General features: G+C 44.4%; 2 protein-coding genes across 4 annotated transcripts in view; one reads left to right on the forward strand and one right to left on the reverse strand.

Moving 5' to 3' along the window:
• Positions 1-211: 211 nt before the first annotated feature.
• On the reverse strand, positions 212-13252 carry si:ch211-284k5.2. Of its 2 annotated transcripts, XM_038274846.1 has the most exons (5): positions 13116-13252; positions 12330-12410; positions 4953-5071; positions 2112-2295; positions 212-580 (listed from the first exon to the last, which is right to left on the reverse strand). In XM_038274846.1, the coding sequence occupies exons 1-5, from the start codon at positions 13206-13208 to the stop codon at positions 407-409; spliced, it is 651 nt and encodes a 216-aa protein (XP_038130774.1). In that variant the 5' UTR covers positions 13209-13252; the 3' UTR covers positions 212-406. The 2 variants fall into 2 exon arrangements, with proteins under 2 accessions (XP_038130774.1, XP_038130775.1); XM_038274847.1 differs by lacking the exon at positions 12330-12410.
• A 2658-nt stretch (positions 13253-15910) lies between these two features.
• Positions 15911-19214, forward strand: part of LOC119776441 (zinc finger protein 609-like) — a 28188-nt gene continuing 24884 nt past the window's right edge. The window contains exon 1 of one of the 2 annotated variants that reach the window (XM_038274834.1): positions 15911-16271. The gene's annotated coding sequence lies outside the window, so the exon portion shown is untranslated. Of the gene's footprint in view, positions 16272-16342; positions 16544-19214 lie in introns of those variants that run through there. The other variant, XM_038274835.1, reaches the window with a different exon arrangement.

The raw sequence follows: 19214 nt of genomic DNA on the forward strand, positions 1-19214 counted from the left end.
ATAAACAAACTATAAATTTAACAAACAAAGTATTTAGTTTGGAACTTTTATTTCTATAAATGAATGAATGGCATAGTGAAAAAATAACCCCCTTATTTTTCTCTTAAAACACGTTGAATAACCATAACTATTGCTCCTAATTTTTGACTGCTTAACTTTACAAATGTTGCCACAAACACATTCACTGCATAATAAAATGATTCAGCTCAGTTTGATTTATTCAGTTTATTTAAACAGGCCAGTTCACATCACATATCTGAAGGTATTTTACAGACACAATTCATTCAGATCATCAAGATACATTGGCTATCTATCAGTCATCAATTGGTTATGCCAACACATGCACACACGTACTGTACACTGGTTATTTGAAAGAATTTAAGTTGAATGTCATGTCGCTTTAAAGCTAGTCATGTACTAGCTTTGTAGACATGTTTAAAGGTGTAACACTCTTCCACCTACAGCTCACTTCTGGGCTTTTGAGTTTTAGTGGTTTCCAGGATTGTGGCTGCTCCTTACTTTCTGCAGCCGGTAGAATGGCCTTGTTTGTCTGAAGCAACTTCACCTTCCTATCCAATCCCTGCAAAAAAAAAAAAAAAATGAAACAAACCAACATGAAAGTGACCAATGCTGCAGCCCTACTGGAACGGGTAAAGGAAAAGTCCGGTCATATTCAGAATTCAAACTTCTGAAAGTGCTTTAAATATGAAATTATTAAATACATATTATTGCTTAGATAATTGTGTGTTGTGACAAACACCAGATACAGCACTGGGACTTGATCAACAGCCGATACCGCACCGTGACGTCACAAACCAGTAGGTGGCAGTAGTGTTCTTTGACAAAGATGGATGCCTCCAGTAAAGCACATTCAAATAAAAATTACTATTAATTAAAAACACTGATCATTTATTGAACAGTATGGAATCATTTCATATTTAAAGTACTTTCAGAAGTTTGAATTATGAATATGAGCGGACTTTTCCTTTAAGGGCAGATCTGGCAGTCGTTGCTAATGGTGAAAAATGTTATTTCCTTTAAGTGTGAAACCTAAAGGCAAGGTATACCGCAAAAAGACAAGAAGCAGCTGAAGATTAAATCTGAGGAAGGATAGTTTTGCATCAAAGTGTTAATATCATTTTACATGAAAGTTCCTATTTGGTTTTCGCTTCAATCAGATTTGCCCATTTTTATTCTTTTATTTATTGATAATAATATGCTTTGGGGTTTGAGGTATTGTGCACAATCTTTTAGGGTCGAGGTCCTTGAGGATCATCTAATCTATTGGTTGTCCCACATCCTTTTGCACCTAATGCCAATGTGCACTGCATGCTCTTTTTGTCATGATCTGGACTGTTTGCTCTCCCTTAATTGGTCATTTCTTTCACCTGTCGTTTTTCCTCCCTGCCTCAATTATAATTTATTCCTCTCACCTGTTTCCTTTTGGTTATATTCAGTTCAGCCTGAGCATTCAGTGCCAGATCATTTCTTGTCTTTCTGTCAGTCTGTCTGTTCAGTTTGATTTGATGGTTCATGTCCTGGATCCTGGCAGCCAGTGGAAAGAGAGTTTTTGTGTTTATCTCATCTCCTGATCGTCCACTGTTCCTCCCCCGCGGAGTCCTCTGGGTTTTTGACTCTATATGTGGGGAGGTTCAGTTTTTATCCCAGTAGGCCTGGCTCCAGGGAGGAGACCAGTTTAAAGTTCCTGCATCAAGTTTTGGTTCCACGTCCTGTCTCGGCTACCCTCTTCCACTGAGCATGCTCATCTGCACCTGATCCTGTCTGCTCCTGTGCATGACCACCTGGTCATGCTTCCGGTCCCAGTCAGACTCTGAACTCTCATGGGAGCTCTTTGATGCTTGGAAGTCTCTCCTTCAATACTGGGTCCATCTGTCCTCGGTTTATGACACTTTTAGTTTATTAGAAAATAGGAAGGACTTAAAAATAAGTGGATTTGGAAGATTTTTTATGTGATGGCAGGAGAACGGGAAGAAAAAAAAGCAAACATAGGACAAAACCATTTTGTAGGCAATATCTGGATTTTTTCATTACTCAACATTTTAAGAGCAAAAACACCCATCATTGTGAAATGACATGTTGCATGGACTCACTCGTTTGTTTACCAGCTCCTTTGGGTACCTGGAAATGTTTTCCAGTATACGCTCCATCCTCTCCCAGTCTGCTAACAATCCATGGCGCCAGTACTCAGACCGGCAGGATATGATTCGCTGGTAAATTGCTTGATTTTGGTGGCTGATTAGGGCTAGCTCCTGCTTCCTTTTGCTGCCATTCAGACTACAGATAAATAAAAAAAAGTTCATAAAAAAGTTAGGTAGTATCTTTAGTTAAAGTAATAAGGAAGTTTTCTTTACCAAACTTTGTTAACCTGATCTGTGTAATGTAAGGTCTATAGCCGGTCCTATTATTGATTATCATTAATTCTCAGGAGGGGTAAAGGAAACCCTACTTATGGATGACAAGCTGTTAGTCAAAGGCTTCCTGATGGTACTTCCTGCGTGATTGTGTCTACAAGGCCCAGTCAGGAGGAGGCTTACAGAACAGGCTTGTCTCTGCCCAACCTGTCAAAACACATTTTCCTTTTTGAAAGTAGAAAATCATTCCAGATGCCTCCTGGTTGTTTCTTTCTTAAAATGTTCCAGGCATCTCCACCAGCAGGAGGCCCAGGACACACCGGGGTCCCTCAGGTGGCCCTGGAATGCCGTGGGCTCCTGGATAAGTGAGGACGACGAGGACGACAAATGTCTCAATGTACTTAATGAGTGCAACTATTACTATGGTTTTTACATTAAAATTTTATTAAATGATTTTTTTTGTGGACTATTCGAGAAACAAGTTTATGACCTCTTTGTCAGGATCCCAGTTTTTGTGTTCGTCTGTTTGTCTTGTCTTTTGTGTTTCTCCCTTCCACCACCAGGAGGCGCCCGGGTCCGGTTCGCCTCCTCACACACCTGCAAGCGGTTGCCTCATCATCGGACTGCTCTTAAAGGGATAGTTCGGTATTTTTGACATGAATCTGTATGGCATCCCCATCACCAGTGGCATGCAATCACACTGACTTACCCCTGGCAGCGTCCTGTGAGCAGAGTTATCGTCCAGTTTTGGTCAAGCCGAAAGTAGTCCGGCAGGTTTTTAGGACCAGCGAAATAAAACTTTTCTCTTCCCAAAACATTATGTGTTCAAAAGAGTGATATTTTTGCATCCCAAAAACATTGTAGTGGAAAAAGTCACACGTCGTTATCAATTGGTCCTATTTTCTCTCTGTTCGTATCAGTGCGCGCCGTCATTCAGACAGCGAGCTCAACAACAGCCAGATGCATGTCTCGGTCCGCCCAGCTAGGAGCTAGGCGGAGGGAGACATGCATCTGGCTGTTGTTGAGCTCGCTGTCTGAATGACGGCGCGCAGTGATACGAACAGAGAGAAAATAGGACCAATTGATAACGACGTGTGACTTTTTCCACTACCACGTTTTTGGGATGCAAAAATATCACTCTTTTGAACACATAATGTTTTGGGAAGAGAAAAGTTTTATTTCGCTGGTCCTAAAAACCTGCCGGACTACTTTCGGCTTGACCAAAACTGGACGATAACTCTGCTCACAGGACGCTGCCAGGGGTAAGTCAGTGTGATTGCACACCACTGGTGATGGGGATGCCATACAGATTCATGTCAAAAATACCGAACTATCCCTTTAAGCTGCTGGTTGCCACTACTTCGACGCCGGAGTGTTTGCCAGTTTGGGGTACTCTAGCCAAGCCTTGTTTATGCTGAGTCTAATCTGAGTGTTTTTTTTTTTTGTTTTAGTTCTCTAGCCAAGCTGAGATCACATTGAGTTTAACTAAGCGCTTGTTTCTCCCTGAGTCTCAACTTTGTTTGTTCTTTGCCTTTCGGCAGGAAGCCTTCCTGCAAACTGGACCTTTCCGGCCGCCTTCACCCAAGTGGGATCAACTGAGTCTTACACTGAGCGACGGATTCCAAACAGGAGGTTTGGATCCAGCCCCTTTGAGAACTCTCTCTGAGTAAGGAAGTCATCTTCACCACGACCCGTTCAAGTACCACAGGAAAACTGAGTTGCAACCAGTGGCTGCATCATTCCACTCCGTCCGAGTTCTGGGTAAACCCTGTTCCGCCCTCCACCGAATCAAACAAACCCTGGAAGACCAACACACAGACTGGAGTCTACGTGTCTCTTCTTCTCAGGAAATGTGAGTTGCAACTAATCCTCTCCTTCAAGATAAACAACCCCAATTCCCCACTGAGCCTGAACCTGACAGTCTGTCTTCCCCTCATCTTTCAGTTTTCCGGCCGAGCAGTGTTCGGAGGAACTCTGCACCGAACTCAAAATATCTTTCAATAAAACCCGTTCAAACTTTTACTCTGTGTCTTTCTGTTTGGCTTCACTGCATGTGGGTCCAAGCCTTAGATAAAATCATGACACTCTTTACCTTTCTTTATTACTTGCTAAATATCTTTTTGAAACAAATTCTGAATGAAAAAGGGATTCATTTCTTTAATGAAGTCCCATTCTCATAACTACTGTTGCGCCGATGCCATTTTTTTAGCCCTGATACCGATACCTGGCTGTGCAGTATTGGCCGATACCATCTGTTTGAAATTGATGTGTGTGTTTATATATGAAGAACTTCATACTACTTGGATGTAAAATAATTGCCATCATGGCTTTGTCAAGCTGCTGCCTACCTTTGTGAAGCAGGAAAAAAAAATAATACAAAGTGAATCCAGTAGAACTTTTTATTGCCTACCAGGAATGGGTGACAATAGTTGAATAAACTTTTGGCTCTATAAATGGTATCGATGCTCTATTTGTTGGTACTCGCCCATAACGATACCAGCATTTTAGTGCTGGGTCGGGGCCCCGCCCAATACTGGTATCGGTATCGGTGTAACACTAATCGTAAACAAACTTCCCTACCTTCTGGGTTGGTACTGGTTTCTGTGGTCCACGAGGCCTTTGGAACAATCAATGTTGAACAGCCTGGAAGCCAAAAGGTGGTTGTCTCTCTCGATTGAATAGAGTCGTTCCAGCTCCATCTTAATCACACGGTAAAAAGCAAAAGTTGATATTTGAATATTATTTAGAAACATTTAAAATCATTTTTACCATTTAGATGAAATTCTCTGTATTGTTGAATTAAAATATAAACAAATCAGGAGGAAAATTAGAAATTTAGCCTTATTCTTTGTTGATTTTTTTAAATCTTTTTATTTATGTAAGGACAGACAAAGATCAATAAACTGAATGCTGGTGAAGATTCTTAGTCATCCAGGTCTTAGACATAAAAAAAAAGTCCAAAACAATCCACTGGACTTTGTCTCCAAGTTTGAAGACGTTTCTCTTCCATCCAGGAAGCTTTTTAAATTCAAAATGTCAGAAATAGCATTGAGTTCTAGGTTTTATCGAGCAGCCCCAACAAAGCCTTGTTTTAGTTTAGAAAACATGCAAATAGAAACAGACGAACGTGTCCACCCCTTTGGAATGGGGGTCGTTTGGCTTCTTTGTTAGCCTCCAATGCCCCATACCTGTCTATGTCTCTGAAAGGGAGTTGTTAAAGGGAATTGTTGGCCTGGCTGAAAAGGCGAGGTCTTCTGTTCTCCAGATATCAAATATTCTTTCTGCCATGATTTGTGGACATTCTAAAAGGAAAGCGTCTTCTCCTGGTCAAACGCTGTAATTCAATGAAAGGGTGAAGTTTGTAGAAGGCTTCCAGCCGTACATGTTTGAGCCCTTGCCTCGCAACGCTGCCAGTTCTGTTAGCTCTACACCTGCTGAAGACACAGACGTCCATCCCCATGAACACTGGGACGGAACTCAATGGGAAAGGAAATGATTTCTGATTTCAACCATTGCGTATATTAGCTGCAACATATGAATCAAGATGCTATGACCGAAAACATTTGTTTGACAGATGACCGTTGATATATGATTGGCCGAATTTAGGTGTTCAGGCTGACGCAGAACCAACTGGCCTGCAGAAGATAACAAAAAAAAAAAAAAAAAAAAAAACAGAGTTTAGGAAAGGATTTTTTTTTTAGAAATATTTTCTAAATTTTGGGACAATATGGTCTGATAAAGAGTACATACACTGAAATATCATTTCCCTACAACTTATAAGGCTTTGGAGATAAAATGGGAGGAGATAAAAGTGGGAGGAGCACAACCAACCATGTGCCGCCATCTTGCTGGTTACTCACAGCTAAGCTGTTGGTTTTGAAAGAGTGAATGAATGTGTAGAAACTTGTTCACCATCATGTTATCACACAACAAGATTTGCCAAGACCTTTATCATGAGTTATTTTATAATGGTATAGCAGTACAGATTCCAAAATGGAAGCACAGTTTCTCATGATTTAGCTGTAACAGCTGGCCACTGCGTTTTGGGAGAAAATCACTGAAGGAGCTTCAGTGTCTGTGAGTGACTGTTTATCCTCCATGGCTGGCACAGACACTTCTTCTGGCAGACATGGTCCCATAGTAGTTAAGGGTGTTAACTCTGGAGAGCTGATTATCTCTGTTGGTCCTGATATCTCAGGAAAATTGATCCATCTGACAGTTCAAAAATATAGGACACAGGACCTCTCTGTGTCCAGATAACACCAAGCAGCCATTGCTGATTGGAACTGGTACCAGAATTTCTCACGTATTGGTCTGATTGGTTTTAACCCGATCATGCTGACCATGTTAGTCCCAGCTTTGAAATCAAGGTACAAGCACTCTTTACCAGATGGATACAGCAGAGAAACATCGTATCAGTCTGGCTGGCTAGGCTAGGTCGTTGCAGCCAACCTGCCTGACTAATTAGATAATGTATCCACCAGTCTCAGTCTCCTCTGTCAATAAAACTGCTGCCAGGCAGTAAGCAGCTACTGGCGGCCCTTTCATGAATTTTTAAAAGACAGAAGAATGAGAGCTAGATGAGGGCAAGAGGTGATGGAGAAAGGAGAGCCCGATTACAGAAAGGGAAACAATAGCCATCACATTATAAGAGCAGGAGTACATGTATCTGTTTACTAATCGGAGGACAATTTCCATTGTACATAACGCAGCTGCAGTTTTTATGAATCACTGGTAAAATGCTATAAAAAAAAGAAAAAAGTAGATAAAATCACTAGTAAATAAGTCTGCTTATGTGATAACTCATTAAGAACATACAGCGCCATCAGTATCCTCCTAATTCTGTCGTGTTCAGTTCTGTTCAAATTTTAAAAATACTTTAAATCCAAAGGGAAATACATTTTTAGGAATAACTCCTGGGCAGATTTTCAAAGTGATGTTATATGGTATGATAACTGTTGGCAGGAAGCATCTTCTGTTGTGGTTTGTCTGGAGAAGCCTCCGACTAAAGCATGAAAAACTTGTTATTTTTCCATCTTCACTGACTTATGAAAAAAAAATAGAAGCACAGTCAAATGTGAAACACAGTACACATACCGATCTATCATAGAGCATCACACGAAAACTATCACAATGCACATAAGACGGGAAACGTTAGCCTTTAGCTGCAAAACCCCATCATGCACCACATGATATTTTTGCAAAATATTCGAACATAAATTTCCCAAATATCAGAGGAACATCGTAGTTTGGTATAAAGAAAGCATTTTAGTTTTATTACAATTTAGTTTGTTGCAAGGATTTTACAGTTTGAAGAAATAGAAAATGACACCATACGCCAACCGCCACAAGGATGTGCATGACAAGGAAGGGCTATATATACTGCATGCATCATTTACTGTAACAGGTAGGAGCTTCGGCTGGAGTGTAAGCATTGGGGCCGGTATGATTTAAGGAGGGCCGGCCCTCGCACGCTGAAATTAGGACCGGCCCACCGGGGGACCGGCCCACCGGGGAAATGTGCGATATCACAGATTACCAGTCCAAGCCTGGACTGAAGAGAATGTTGGAGTTTAACAATCTGTTTTTGTGAAATAATTTCCAGAGGCTTTAGAGGACTTACTCGAACAGAGCCGGCCTTCTTTATTTCCTTGTTGAGATTTTATAACTAATTTTGTCTGATGCTGTTACCCCAGCAGATGAGGGAGGAACAGATCACAGCAGACTGATAGAAGATCTGCATTGCCTTGCTGCAAACGCAGAAGGACCTAAACTTCTTAAGAAGTCCAGTCTGATACCATCGGGATCTGGTTACTTAGTTTAATTTAGTTTATCTTGTTGCCTCTAAAGCCGGGCATACACTTAGATTCTTTGCACCATTCAGGCCGATTCTACAGTCGTGTGAGAATTTTCAGATCGGCCCGACTTTCAGCATGATGTTGCGTGGTGTACAGGGGGTAAAGAGGGGCGATCAGCCCCTAACGATCACCTCCCCATCAGGAATCGTAAGGTCGGGAGAAAGTCAAACATGTTTGAAATTCAATCGGCCGTCCTAAGGTGGTCATGGGCAAATCGCTCAGTGGGCAGGATTCTTCTTCTTCTCAGAGGAAAACACAGAAGCATGGCGGAGGTGCAATGAGTGAAATGGAGTTCTTTCTGTAAAATTGACAGACCATAGTAGCCACGTTTTTTCAGCCATGTCTTTGTCTAAATACGTCGTTGCCTTTTCTTTTTAGGGCTTTCAGCACAAAATTGCCCAAATAGCCAAGGCAGTGCTTTTCCCTCTAGTAAGCTTCATATTCCTCTTCTACTTGGCTTCCGGATAGACAAGGCAGAGTAGCGCTATCTCACTGCGGAGCTGAGTCCCACCTGGTTTTTAGACGTACAGTGTGAGAAGGTAGATCGCATCAGTGTGAGAACAAACATCGGGAGATGTGAACTCAGTGTGAGCTGTTGCTGTGTGCAAAGATTGTAAAAATCGTACAGTGTATGCCCGGCTTCAACTTGATTTCTAGAGACAGAGGTGAAAGGAGAACCCTCTTCTGCTTTGCTGACCACAAACTCATATAGGCTGGAGAGACTGTGGAGCAGATACCGCGCCGTGACGTCACAAACCAGTAGGTGGCAGTAGTGTTCTCTGAAAAACATGGATGCCTCCAGTAAAGCACATTCAAATAAAAATCACTCTTAATTAAAAACACTGATCATTTATTGTACAGTATGGAATAATTTCTGATTTAAAGTACTTTCAGAAGTTTGGATTCTGAATATGATCAGACTTTCCCTTTAAGAGCCGCTGTAGAGGGTCCAAAGAGCCACATGTTGCACAAAATTGAATATCTACTATCATTACATGCTCGTATAGAAGAGGAGAGAATTTTACAAAGTCAGTGAATGAATCCGACTAGATGATCTGATTGAATCGTTGCTTTGAAAAACCTTCAGCTGACGTGTTCTGCATTCGCGCTATAGAAACAAACTGAAAGTAATTAGACTGATACGACTGAAAAAATACCACTTCGTAATTAAAAAATGATCTTAATCAAAATCTTGAGTTTTTTATGGAGATTGTCAGATGTCCATTGAGCGATTTTCAAAAATTTGATTAGATGGTAAATGAAAAAACAGCTACTGTGACTGTATAGCGCATAGAGGATGTGTTTTTTTCTGCAGCTGAAGCCAAGGTCCGGCCATAACTTCTTTTGTCTTCGGACCGTTGCTCTGTTGGTGATCCAGTTTGGGCCAGCCTTCAGCTCTCAACTGCTCTTTCCAATGCGAGGATATCCTAAGATTCACTCAGTCAGTGAGAAGTGGAGCGGCTGAAGCAGCAAAGCAGAGCAGGAGAACCACCTCTCCACCACCAACACCTGGTGTGCAGTATTTGTGCAGATATACTATGCTTATTTGTTGGGTTGGTTTTCTCCAAATGCTCCTCAGTTCTGCTTGGTTCATTGCTGATGTGTTTCCACTTTGACCTACATAGGTTCTGTTTTCTCTTATTTCTTAATGTGGCCACTATAGAATACAATGATTTTGAACTGACTTGAATGAGGTAGCTAAGATCAGAACCTTGGTTTGATAACATAATATTTTTGAGTTTTGTGCCAATATTAGCATGTTTGAAAGTATAAACACATCCATCCATCCATTTTCAGTAATGCTTATCCCTGAATGGGTGGTGAGGGTGCCTATCTCCAGCTGTCTATGGGTGAGAGGCGGGGTCCACCCTGGACAGGTCGCGAGTCCATCGCAGGGCAAATAACCATCCACACAAACACTCACACCTAAGGAGAATTTAGAGAAATCAATGAACCATCATGTTTTTAGACTGTGGGAGACAGCCGGAGTACCCGGAGAGAACCCACGCATGCTCAGGAAGAACATGCTAACTCCATGCAGAAAGACCAAGGGCCGGTGTTCTGTCAGATGAATATATACGGTGAGACCAGCATACCCATAATCAATACCTGTTTATCCCTTTAGTTTTGTACAAAAAATAAACTTTGAACTACCTCATTGGACGTGTATCCCTTTAGTCATGTACAAAAAAACAATTTAATTACTTATTTTTTGTTGTTTTTTGAAGCGTATGTCGATCTGACCTTAAATTGACGTCTTGTGCATATACAGGTGCTGGTCATAAAATTAGAATATCATGAAAAAGTAGATTGATTTCAGTAATTCCATTTAAAAAGTGAAACTTGTATATTATATTCATACATTACATACAAACTCATATATTTCAGATGTTTATTTTGTTGAATTTTGATGATTACAAATGACAACAAATGAAAATCCCAAATTCATCATATCAGAAAATTAGAATATTACTGAAGACCAATAAAAACAAAGGATTTATAGAAATGTTGGCCAACTGAAAAGTATGAACATGAAAAGTATGAGCATGTACAGCACTCAGTATTTAGTCGGGCCTCCTTTGGCCTGTATTACTGCAGCAATGCGGCGTGGCATGGAGTCGATCAGTCTGTGGCACTGCTCAGGTGTTATGATAGCCCAGGTTGCTCTAATAGTGGCTTTTAGCTCTTCTGAATTGTTGGGTCTGGTGTATTGCATCTTCTTCTTCACAATACCCCATAGATTTTCTATGGGGTTAAGGTCAGGAGAGTTTGCTGGCCAATTAAGAACAGGGATACCATGGTCCTTCAACCAGGTACTGGTAGCTTTGGCACTGTGTGCAGGTGCCAAGTCCTGTTGGAAAATGAAATCTGCATCTCCAAAAAGTTGGTCAGCTGCAGGAAGCATGAAGTGCTCTAAAACTTCCTGGTATGTGGCTGCGTTGACCCTGGACCTCAGAAAACACAATGGACCAACACCAGCAGATGACATGGCACCCCAAACCATCACTGACTGTGGAAACTTTACACTGGACTTCAAGCAACGTGGATGAAGTGCCTCTCTTCTTTTCCTCCAGACTCTGGGACCTTGATTTCCAAAGGAAATGCAAAATTTACTTTCATCAGAGAACATGACTTTGGACCACTCACCAGCAGTCCAGTCCTGTTTCTCTTTAGCCCAGGCAAGACGCTTCTGACGCTGTCTGTGGTTCAAGAGTGGCTTGACACAAGGAATGCGACAGCAGAAACCCATGTCTTTCATACGTCTGTGTGTGGTGGTTCTTGAAGCACTCACTCCAGCTGCAGTCCACTCTTTGTGAATCTCCCCCACATTTTTGAAGGGGTTTTGTTTCACAATCCTCTCCAGGGTGCGGTTATCTCTCTTGCTTGTACACTTTTTTCGACCACATCTTTTCCTTCCCTTCGCCTCTCTATTAATGTGCTTGGACACTGAGCTCTGTGAACAGCCAGCCTCTTTAGCGATGACCTTTTGTGTCTTGCCCTCCTTGTGCAAGGTGTCGATGGTCGTCTTTTGGACAACTGTCAAGTCAGCAGTCTTCCCCATGATTGTGTAGCCTATAGAACTAGACTGAAAGACCATTTAAAGGCTTTTGCAGGTGGTTTGAGTTAATTAGCTGATTAGAGTGTGGCACCAGGGGCCATCAATTTTGAACCTTTTCACAATATTCTAATTTTCTGATATGATGAATTTGAGATTTTCATTTGTTGTCGTTTGTAATCATCAAAATTAAACAAAATAAACATCTGAAATATATGAGTTTGTATGTAATGTATGAATATAATATACAAGTTTCACTTTTTAAATGGAATTACTGAAATCAATCTACTTTTTCATGATATTCTAATTTTATGACCAGCACCTGTAGACTATGGGTATGCTCATCTGAAAGAGCACCGGGAATCAAACCGGGAACTTTCTTGCTGCAAGGCAGTAGTGCTACCCACTGCGTCACTGAGCAGCCCATAAATACATTCTGTTGTTTAAATGAAAACTTCCCTTCTGGATTTGTATCTGAGAAATGTAACTTTGAGCATAAAGTTCTCTTTCGTATATTTAGCTTTGGTGAGGATGCTTACTGACCTGCATTTTCTTTAGCTTATGCTGAAAATGTGCGGGTGTCGGTTGGCGCCTGGTGTCCACTACAGGGAGGGCACAGCGCACCTGTGCAGGTAGAACCAAGAAAACTAGGTTGAAGAGGCTTTTCTCCCTCTGTGTTTCATTTTGTTTGTGTGGAGCATGAAAAGCTGGTTCATTCTCTTGTTAAAAATAACAGGTCCTTGGCCTTAATGTTGGAAAGCAGCGAAATATTCACAGCTGCCCTCTTCATTTGCTCATGAAAGACTTGATTCAATGTTTTTTCTTCTTTGTTGATCAAAGCCCTTGTTATGTTGGTGGTTTTCAATCGGAGTGGATGATCTGGTGAACTGTAAAGTGCATTGAGATCACATGTGTTGTGAATTGGCGCTATAGAAATTAAACTGAATAGAATTGACTCCAGTATGAGAGATTAGTGCAAAGTTAGGGTTAGGGTTAAAAATATGATTTATTCAGCTGTGCTGCTTGTTTTGGATAAGCTGCAAAATTAGAGCAAATTCAGTTTCGGATTTCTTTCAATATGAACATGTTTCCCAATTTGAATGATAAACTAAGCCGTATTGATTAAGACTAAGGAGAATATAATTGTATTGACTTTAAATTTGTATATATTAGTTTACTGATTCAATATGCTTTTGTGTATCATTTCTATTTTGCGTTGTAACTAACATTCACTGTAAATTTGTGCTAGATTAAAATCCATTTTGTAATGGAAAAAAAAAAAACGTAATCTAACAATCTCCCTGGTACATCCTCCTTGTCGCCTCCTACCTTTTTGCAGTGTCTGTCATAGTGGCTCTGGTCCCATCGCTGCTGCAGGTAGCGGCTGGTGACCGGGTTGAAGGGCTGGTAAGACCTGTGCATATCAATGCAGTAACAGCCTTTAATTCAGCCCAGCAGCAGGAGAAGCAGTCACAGCATGTGAGCTGGAGTTTGTTTGAACGTTGTTGCCCAGAGACGTTACCCCCCCACCACACGCACACACACAGAAATACAGCTCATGCATAACCCCCCCCCCCCCGCCCACACATGAACGGGCACAAACACATACACATGCAGCCTTACTTTTTATTTGAATTAAAACTGTACTATTATCCTTTTATTGCACTAAACATCAATCTAGATGCACATCATTTCCTTATTTTGGGCAGTAAGAACTGCATTTCTAACAATGCATCTTAAAAAAACGGGCTGCATTGATATGCACACCCTTAAACTAATACTTGGTTGGAGCACCTTTCGCTTTTATTGCATCACTCAGTTCTTTTGGGTAGTGCCGATCAGTGTGGCACATCTTGATGTGGCGATAATTGCCCGGTCTTCTTTGCTAAACTGCTCCAAATCTATTGCCTCTTCAGATCATCTATTAGATGTTTGACAGGATTCAGGTTTGGACTTTGGCGGGGCCCTTCTATAGCCTCAGTCTTATTCCAGTGAAGCCATTCTCTTGTTGATTTGGGTTGTTTTCATGCTGAAAGATGAAGTTCTTCTTCATCTTTATTTGTCTAACATGGGCTGAGTGTTTAATGCCAACACTGGCTGTTTAAAGTTCCCTCCACCTTGACTACGCTGAGGAAAAAACAGTCCCAAAGCATGATACAGCAACCACTGCGTTTCATTCTAGATGTGTTGCTCCTTTGGTGATAAGCAGTGTTATTTTTACACAAAATATCTCTTTTTGGAACTATGTCCAAAATATTCCCCCTTGGTTGCATGAGATCATAACACATTTTACATAACAGGAACTGTATATTAGACAAGGGTGTGTAGAGTTTTTATATCTGGAGCAGCCTCAGTCCAGCTCCACTCCGGTCCATGATCCACCCTTCCGCTCCAGCTCTGCTCTGATCCATGATCCAGTCCCCCGCCCTGGCTCTGCTCAGACTCCAGTCCGTGGTCCAGTCCCCCGCTCCGGTGCTACTCCGACTCTGGTCCGTGATCCAGCCCTCCGCCCCAGCTCCACTCTGCTCCGTGATCCAGGCCTCTGCAACGGCTCTGCTCCGGTCCGTGATCCAGTCCTCCGCTTAGGCTTAGTCCGTGATCCAGTCCTCCACTGCAGCTCCACCCTTCCGCTCCAGCTCTGCTCTGATCTGATCCATGATCCAGTCCTCCACCCCAGCTCCACTCTGCTCCGTGATCCAGGCCTCCGCTCCAGCTCCGCTCTGGTCCGTGATCCAGCCCTCCGCCCCAGCTCTACTCTGCTCCGTGATCCAGGCCTCCGCTCCAGCTCCGCTCTGGTTCATGATCCAGTCCCCGAACCTGGCTCTGCTCTGACTCTGGTCCGTGATCCAGCCCTCCGGACCGGCTCTATTCTGGTCCGTGATCCAGCCCTTCTCTACGGCTCCACTCTGGTCCATGATCCAGTCCTCCACCCCGGCTCTGCTCTGGTCCGTGATCCAGTCACCCGCACTGACTCTGCTCCGACTCCAGTCCGTGATCCAGTCCGGTCCGTGATCCAGTCCCCCGCACTGACTCTGCTCCGACTCCAGTCCGTGATCCAGTCCGGTCCGTGATCCAGTCCCCCGCGCCGGCTCTGCTCCGACTCCGGTCCGTGATCCAGTCCCCCGCTCCTGCGCTGCTCCGACTACGGTCCGTGATCCAGCCCTCCGCTCCTGTTCCACTCTGGTCTGTGATCCAGCCCTCCGCACGAACAGTGCTCTGGTCCATTATCCAGTGCCCTGCGCCGGCTCTGCTCCGGTCTGTGACCAAGCCCACCGCTCTGGCTCCACTCCTGTCCATGATCCAGCCCTCCCTTCTGGCTCAACTCTGGTCAGCGATGCAGCCCTCCGCACGCGCTCCGTTCTGGTCCGTGATCCAGCCCTCCCTGCCAGCGAAACTGCGGTCTGTGATCCAGTCCCCCACATCAGCTCCGCTCTGGTTCGTGATCAAGCCCTCTGCCCAGTTCTGCTCTGTCCGTGATTAAGTTCTCCGCTCCGGCTTCGGTCCGTGATCCAGCCCTCCGCACCAGCTCCGCTCTGGTCCGTGATCCAGTCCTCCATTCCGGCTTCGGCCCGTGAACCAGCCCTCCGCCCCAGCTCCTCTCTGGTCCGTGATCCAGTCCTCCATTCCGGCTTTGGTCCGTGATCCAGTCCTCCGTATCATCTCCGCTCCGGTACATGATCTAGTCCCATGCTCCGGCTCCCACTGGTCCGCTCCGGTCTGTGATCCAGTCCCCGCTCCAGCTCTGCTCCCACTCCGGTCCCTGATTCAGCCCGCACCAGCGCCACTCCTGTCCATGATCAACCCCCCGCCCAGCTCTGCTCTGGTACGTGATCCAGTCCCCCGCTCCAGCTTTGCTCCCACTCTGGTCCGTGATGCAGCCCTCCGCACCAGCTCCACTCCGGTCTGTGATCCAGTCCCCTGCTCCGGCTCTGCTCCCACTCCGGTCCGTGATCCAGCCCGCTGCTCAACTCCGGTCCGTGATCCAGTTCCCCGCTCTAGCTCTGCTCCCACTCCGGTCCGTGATTCAGCCCGCACCAGCGCCACTCCGGTCCGTGATCCAGTCCTCCACCCCGGCTCTGCTCCACTCCGGTCCGTGATTCAGCCCGATGCTCCGGCTCCGGTCCATGATCCAGTGCTCCGGGATTTGGGTGTGTTGGAGCCAGCTGCCATTAGCCCCGCAAAGCTACTGGTGTGTCCCTGTCTGTGTCACTGTTTACTGGGATCCCTGCACCTGGAAGCTCCGGAATCTCCCATACAGTCATGGAGAACCTGATGCCGGTCCTGGTTCCGTCCAGTCCGGAGAGCTGACCGGCTGTTTCTCGGTTTTTTCTGTGTCCTTCCCGCGGAGCTGACTGTGATGGCTGCTGTCCATTGAACTGGGAGCACGTTGACCGCTTTGACTCAGCAGCTCAGGAACCTTGTCTTGGTTGTCATCGGTGTGACTAAAGGAAGCTGCGGACAGTGAATGAATATTTCCCGGAGCGGGTGAGTGGATCGGTCCTCTGAGCGATGCTAGGCGGCCATCCTCCCAGTTAGCTTAGCGGGCTAGCTGCTGTCTTTGTCTGGAAGCTAAGGGACGTGAGTCCATCATCGGACACGTCCTCCTGTGACCCGCTGGTTTGCTTTGACCTTAAACTAACCGCTGCTCTGCTGCTCCGCTAATTTCGCCTTATCTCTGGATAAATTTCAAAGCTTTAGTTTATCATGTTTTGGTTCAGGAGCGGATTTTGGCTGCAGCCAGTAAACACGAAGCTCAGGTATTTTCATTGTTTTCACGCTGCTGCGATGTTTGTAAAACTTCCCAAAGCTCCACTAGGTGCGTTTTATGGGCTTATATCCTAGAATGACAGTTAAATTAATAATTAAAACAATAAAATGCTCTTTAATCAATGATCCGTCGTTAGCCCGTTCAGATAATCGGTCAGAATCAAACACAGCAAAGCAGGTTTCAAACTAACGCGGATATCTACAGGGTTTGACACGTACAGATGATTAAATTACATTTGTTTGACTCTATTAAAGACATGTGGAAATAACTCGGGACGATATTTGGGTGCAGCTTGACAGGCGTGACGGATAGTCCACCTGCGTCCGATAATAGACGCCGCTAGCCTGTCAGCGGGCCATGCTGGGCCTGGGTTAGCAGCGGACATTATCAGCCGAACCGTTACCCAGCGAGAGGCAGCCTTCTGTGGGAGTAACGGTGCTGATATCGACCTGAAGCCGCCATGAGGCCATGGTTCTACGGGGGAGGCTTGTTGGTAATCAGCGGTGAAACTGTTGGGCCGAGGCGCGAGCCGCAGCTAACAACTGCACCGAGCTAACAGCAGCTAACGGTAGCTAGCTGCTCTCAGTGTTCCGTGAGAACAAACGGTTCACTGTCACAACTTTCTATCTATAGAATGATTTTAGCGTTTAAGGGCAGCTGCAGCAAACATTCTACTTTTAGAAAGTGCTTTCATCTTAGTTCCACAGTAAATATAGTCTATATAGTTCCCACATGAGGGAACCTGATGGTACCAGGAACCTGGAAGCAGATTTCCACCTTCAAACAGAATCACCATACCTGGACACCATACCTAGGGCCCCAAGTTCCCAGGGGCCCCATAAAACTCTGTTTCCATGTATGGTTAATACAACTATTCACCATATTGGATCAGTCCATTTGCTGCACATGTTCAGAAAGGTCCAAACAGACAGCAGCAAACCATTTGAAAACAAACCATGCAAAGAGCAGTGTTGCCAACTTAGCGCTTTAGTCGCTATATTCAGCCACTTTTCAGACCCCTCTAGCACTTTGATTTCAAAAAAGTGCCTAGCGCCAAATCTAGCGACTTTTTTCTGCTACTGGAGACTTTGGAGACAACATCTATAAGCGTCTTGGGGAAAAAAAGCAGGGAAACCTCTGAAACAGAGGTGGACAATTCCAGCTGCTGAGGGCCGGTATCCTGCAACTTTTAGATTTCCAGCTTTTTAATGTCATTATGCTGTCACAAGTACAGAGGTGAACCCTCTGCATCTAACCCTTGGCGAGCAGTGGGCTGCCACTGTGTGGCATCCGGGGAGTGGTGTGTGGTTAAGGGTGTTACTCACGGACCCAGAGTGGAGGCTGCGGGGATGGGGCTCAAACTCGTAACCTCTGGATTCCAGGCGCTATGCTCTAACCAGCAGGCCACCGCTCCCCTGAGATGAGCCTTTTAGTTCAACACACCTGAATCAAGTAATGAGATGATTGAGAGGAACTGACTGCGTAATGAGAAGATGTTGGACCAAGGATGGATCTGGAAATCGCAGGATGCCAGTGTTCTGTCAGACCAGCATACCCATAGTCAGTACGCATCCACAAGACGTCACATTTGCATTTATTCCTTTAATTTTGTACGAAAAATAGACTTTAAACTACCTCAACGGACATGTATATCTTTAGTCATGTACCAAAAAAGCTATTTATGCCCGCTAAGGTAGTTTAAAGTTTATTTTTTGTACAAAACTAAAGGGATATATGGGTTTTGACTATGGGTATGCTGGTCTGATGGGGCAATGCTGGTCTGACACCCCTGCTCTAAAACCTGCAGGACGGGTAGGCATTTGGGTAGACAGTTTTAGACCATGCATGTATAAAATACTACAAATCTAAACAAATATATAAGTTATTTACGTGTCTGTTTACTTCTGCTATTTTATGTTGATCCACCTCATATTGATCTGTATCAATAACAAATCCATAATCTCTGCTTTTTCACTTGAAGGTGTTTGCATAGTGGTTAGAGCAGAGCTCTGTGCTTTGAGAAGGTTGCAGGTCCCCGGTTCGATCCCCAAAGCCTCCACTCTGGGTCCCCGAGCAAGACCATAAACCCCCACACTGATCCCCAGGCAGCATACAATGGCAGCCCACTGCTCCCAAAAGGGATGGGTTAAATGCAGAGTGGGAATTTCCCCATTGTGAGACATTAAAGAGATTTACATTACATTACCTGTTAACATTCCAAAAAAAAAACAAAAAAAAAAAAACAATCCACTGGACTTTGTTTCCAAGTTTGAAGACGTTTAGCTTTCCATCCAGGAAGCTTTTTCAATTCCAAATCTCTTTTAACACATTATTTAACGCACATTTCAATCCAAAGGCTTCAGGCTGAGGCTGAAACTTCCACATAAACGGAAGTGAAGGATTAAAACCAGACCTCTGTGCTACAGTCGGCTGTTTTAGAGACCGGATGACGCTGTAGTTCCTTTACTGTTCTCAGTGTAGCGTCACAGAGCCGTCACCAGGGGGCCGACCTGCAGAAACGGGCCGGTGATGCTTGGCAGTGGTTCTGGTTGGGCCTTTCCTGACGGCCTGGGACTGTGGAGCAGAGAACGGCTTAACAGGTCAGAGCAGGCTCCCTCTGACTTCAGGGTGACGGTCTTCTGTCATGAGCATACCCCATC

The sequence above is a fragment of the Cyprinodon tularosa genome, unplaced genomic scaffold (genome assembly GCF_016077235.1).
Source record: "Cyprinodon tularosa strain WSP-4 unplaced genomic scaffold, ASM1607723v1 ctg933, whole genome shotgun sequence".
Lineage (NCBI taxonomy): Eukaryota > Metazoa > Chordata > Actinopteri > Cyprinodontiformes > Cyprinodontidae > Cyprinodon > Cyprinodon tularosa.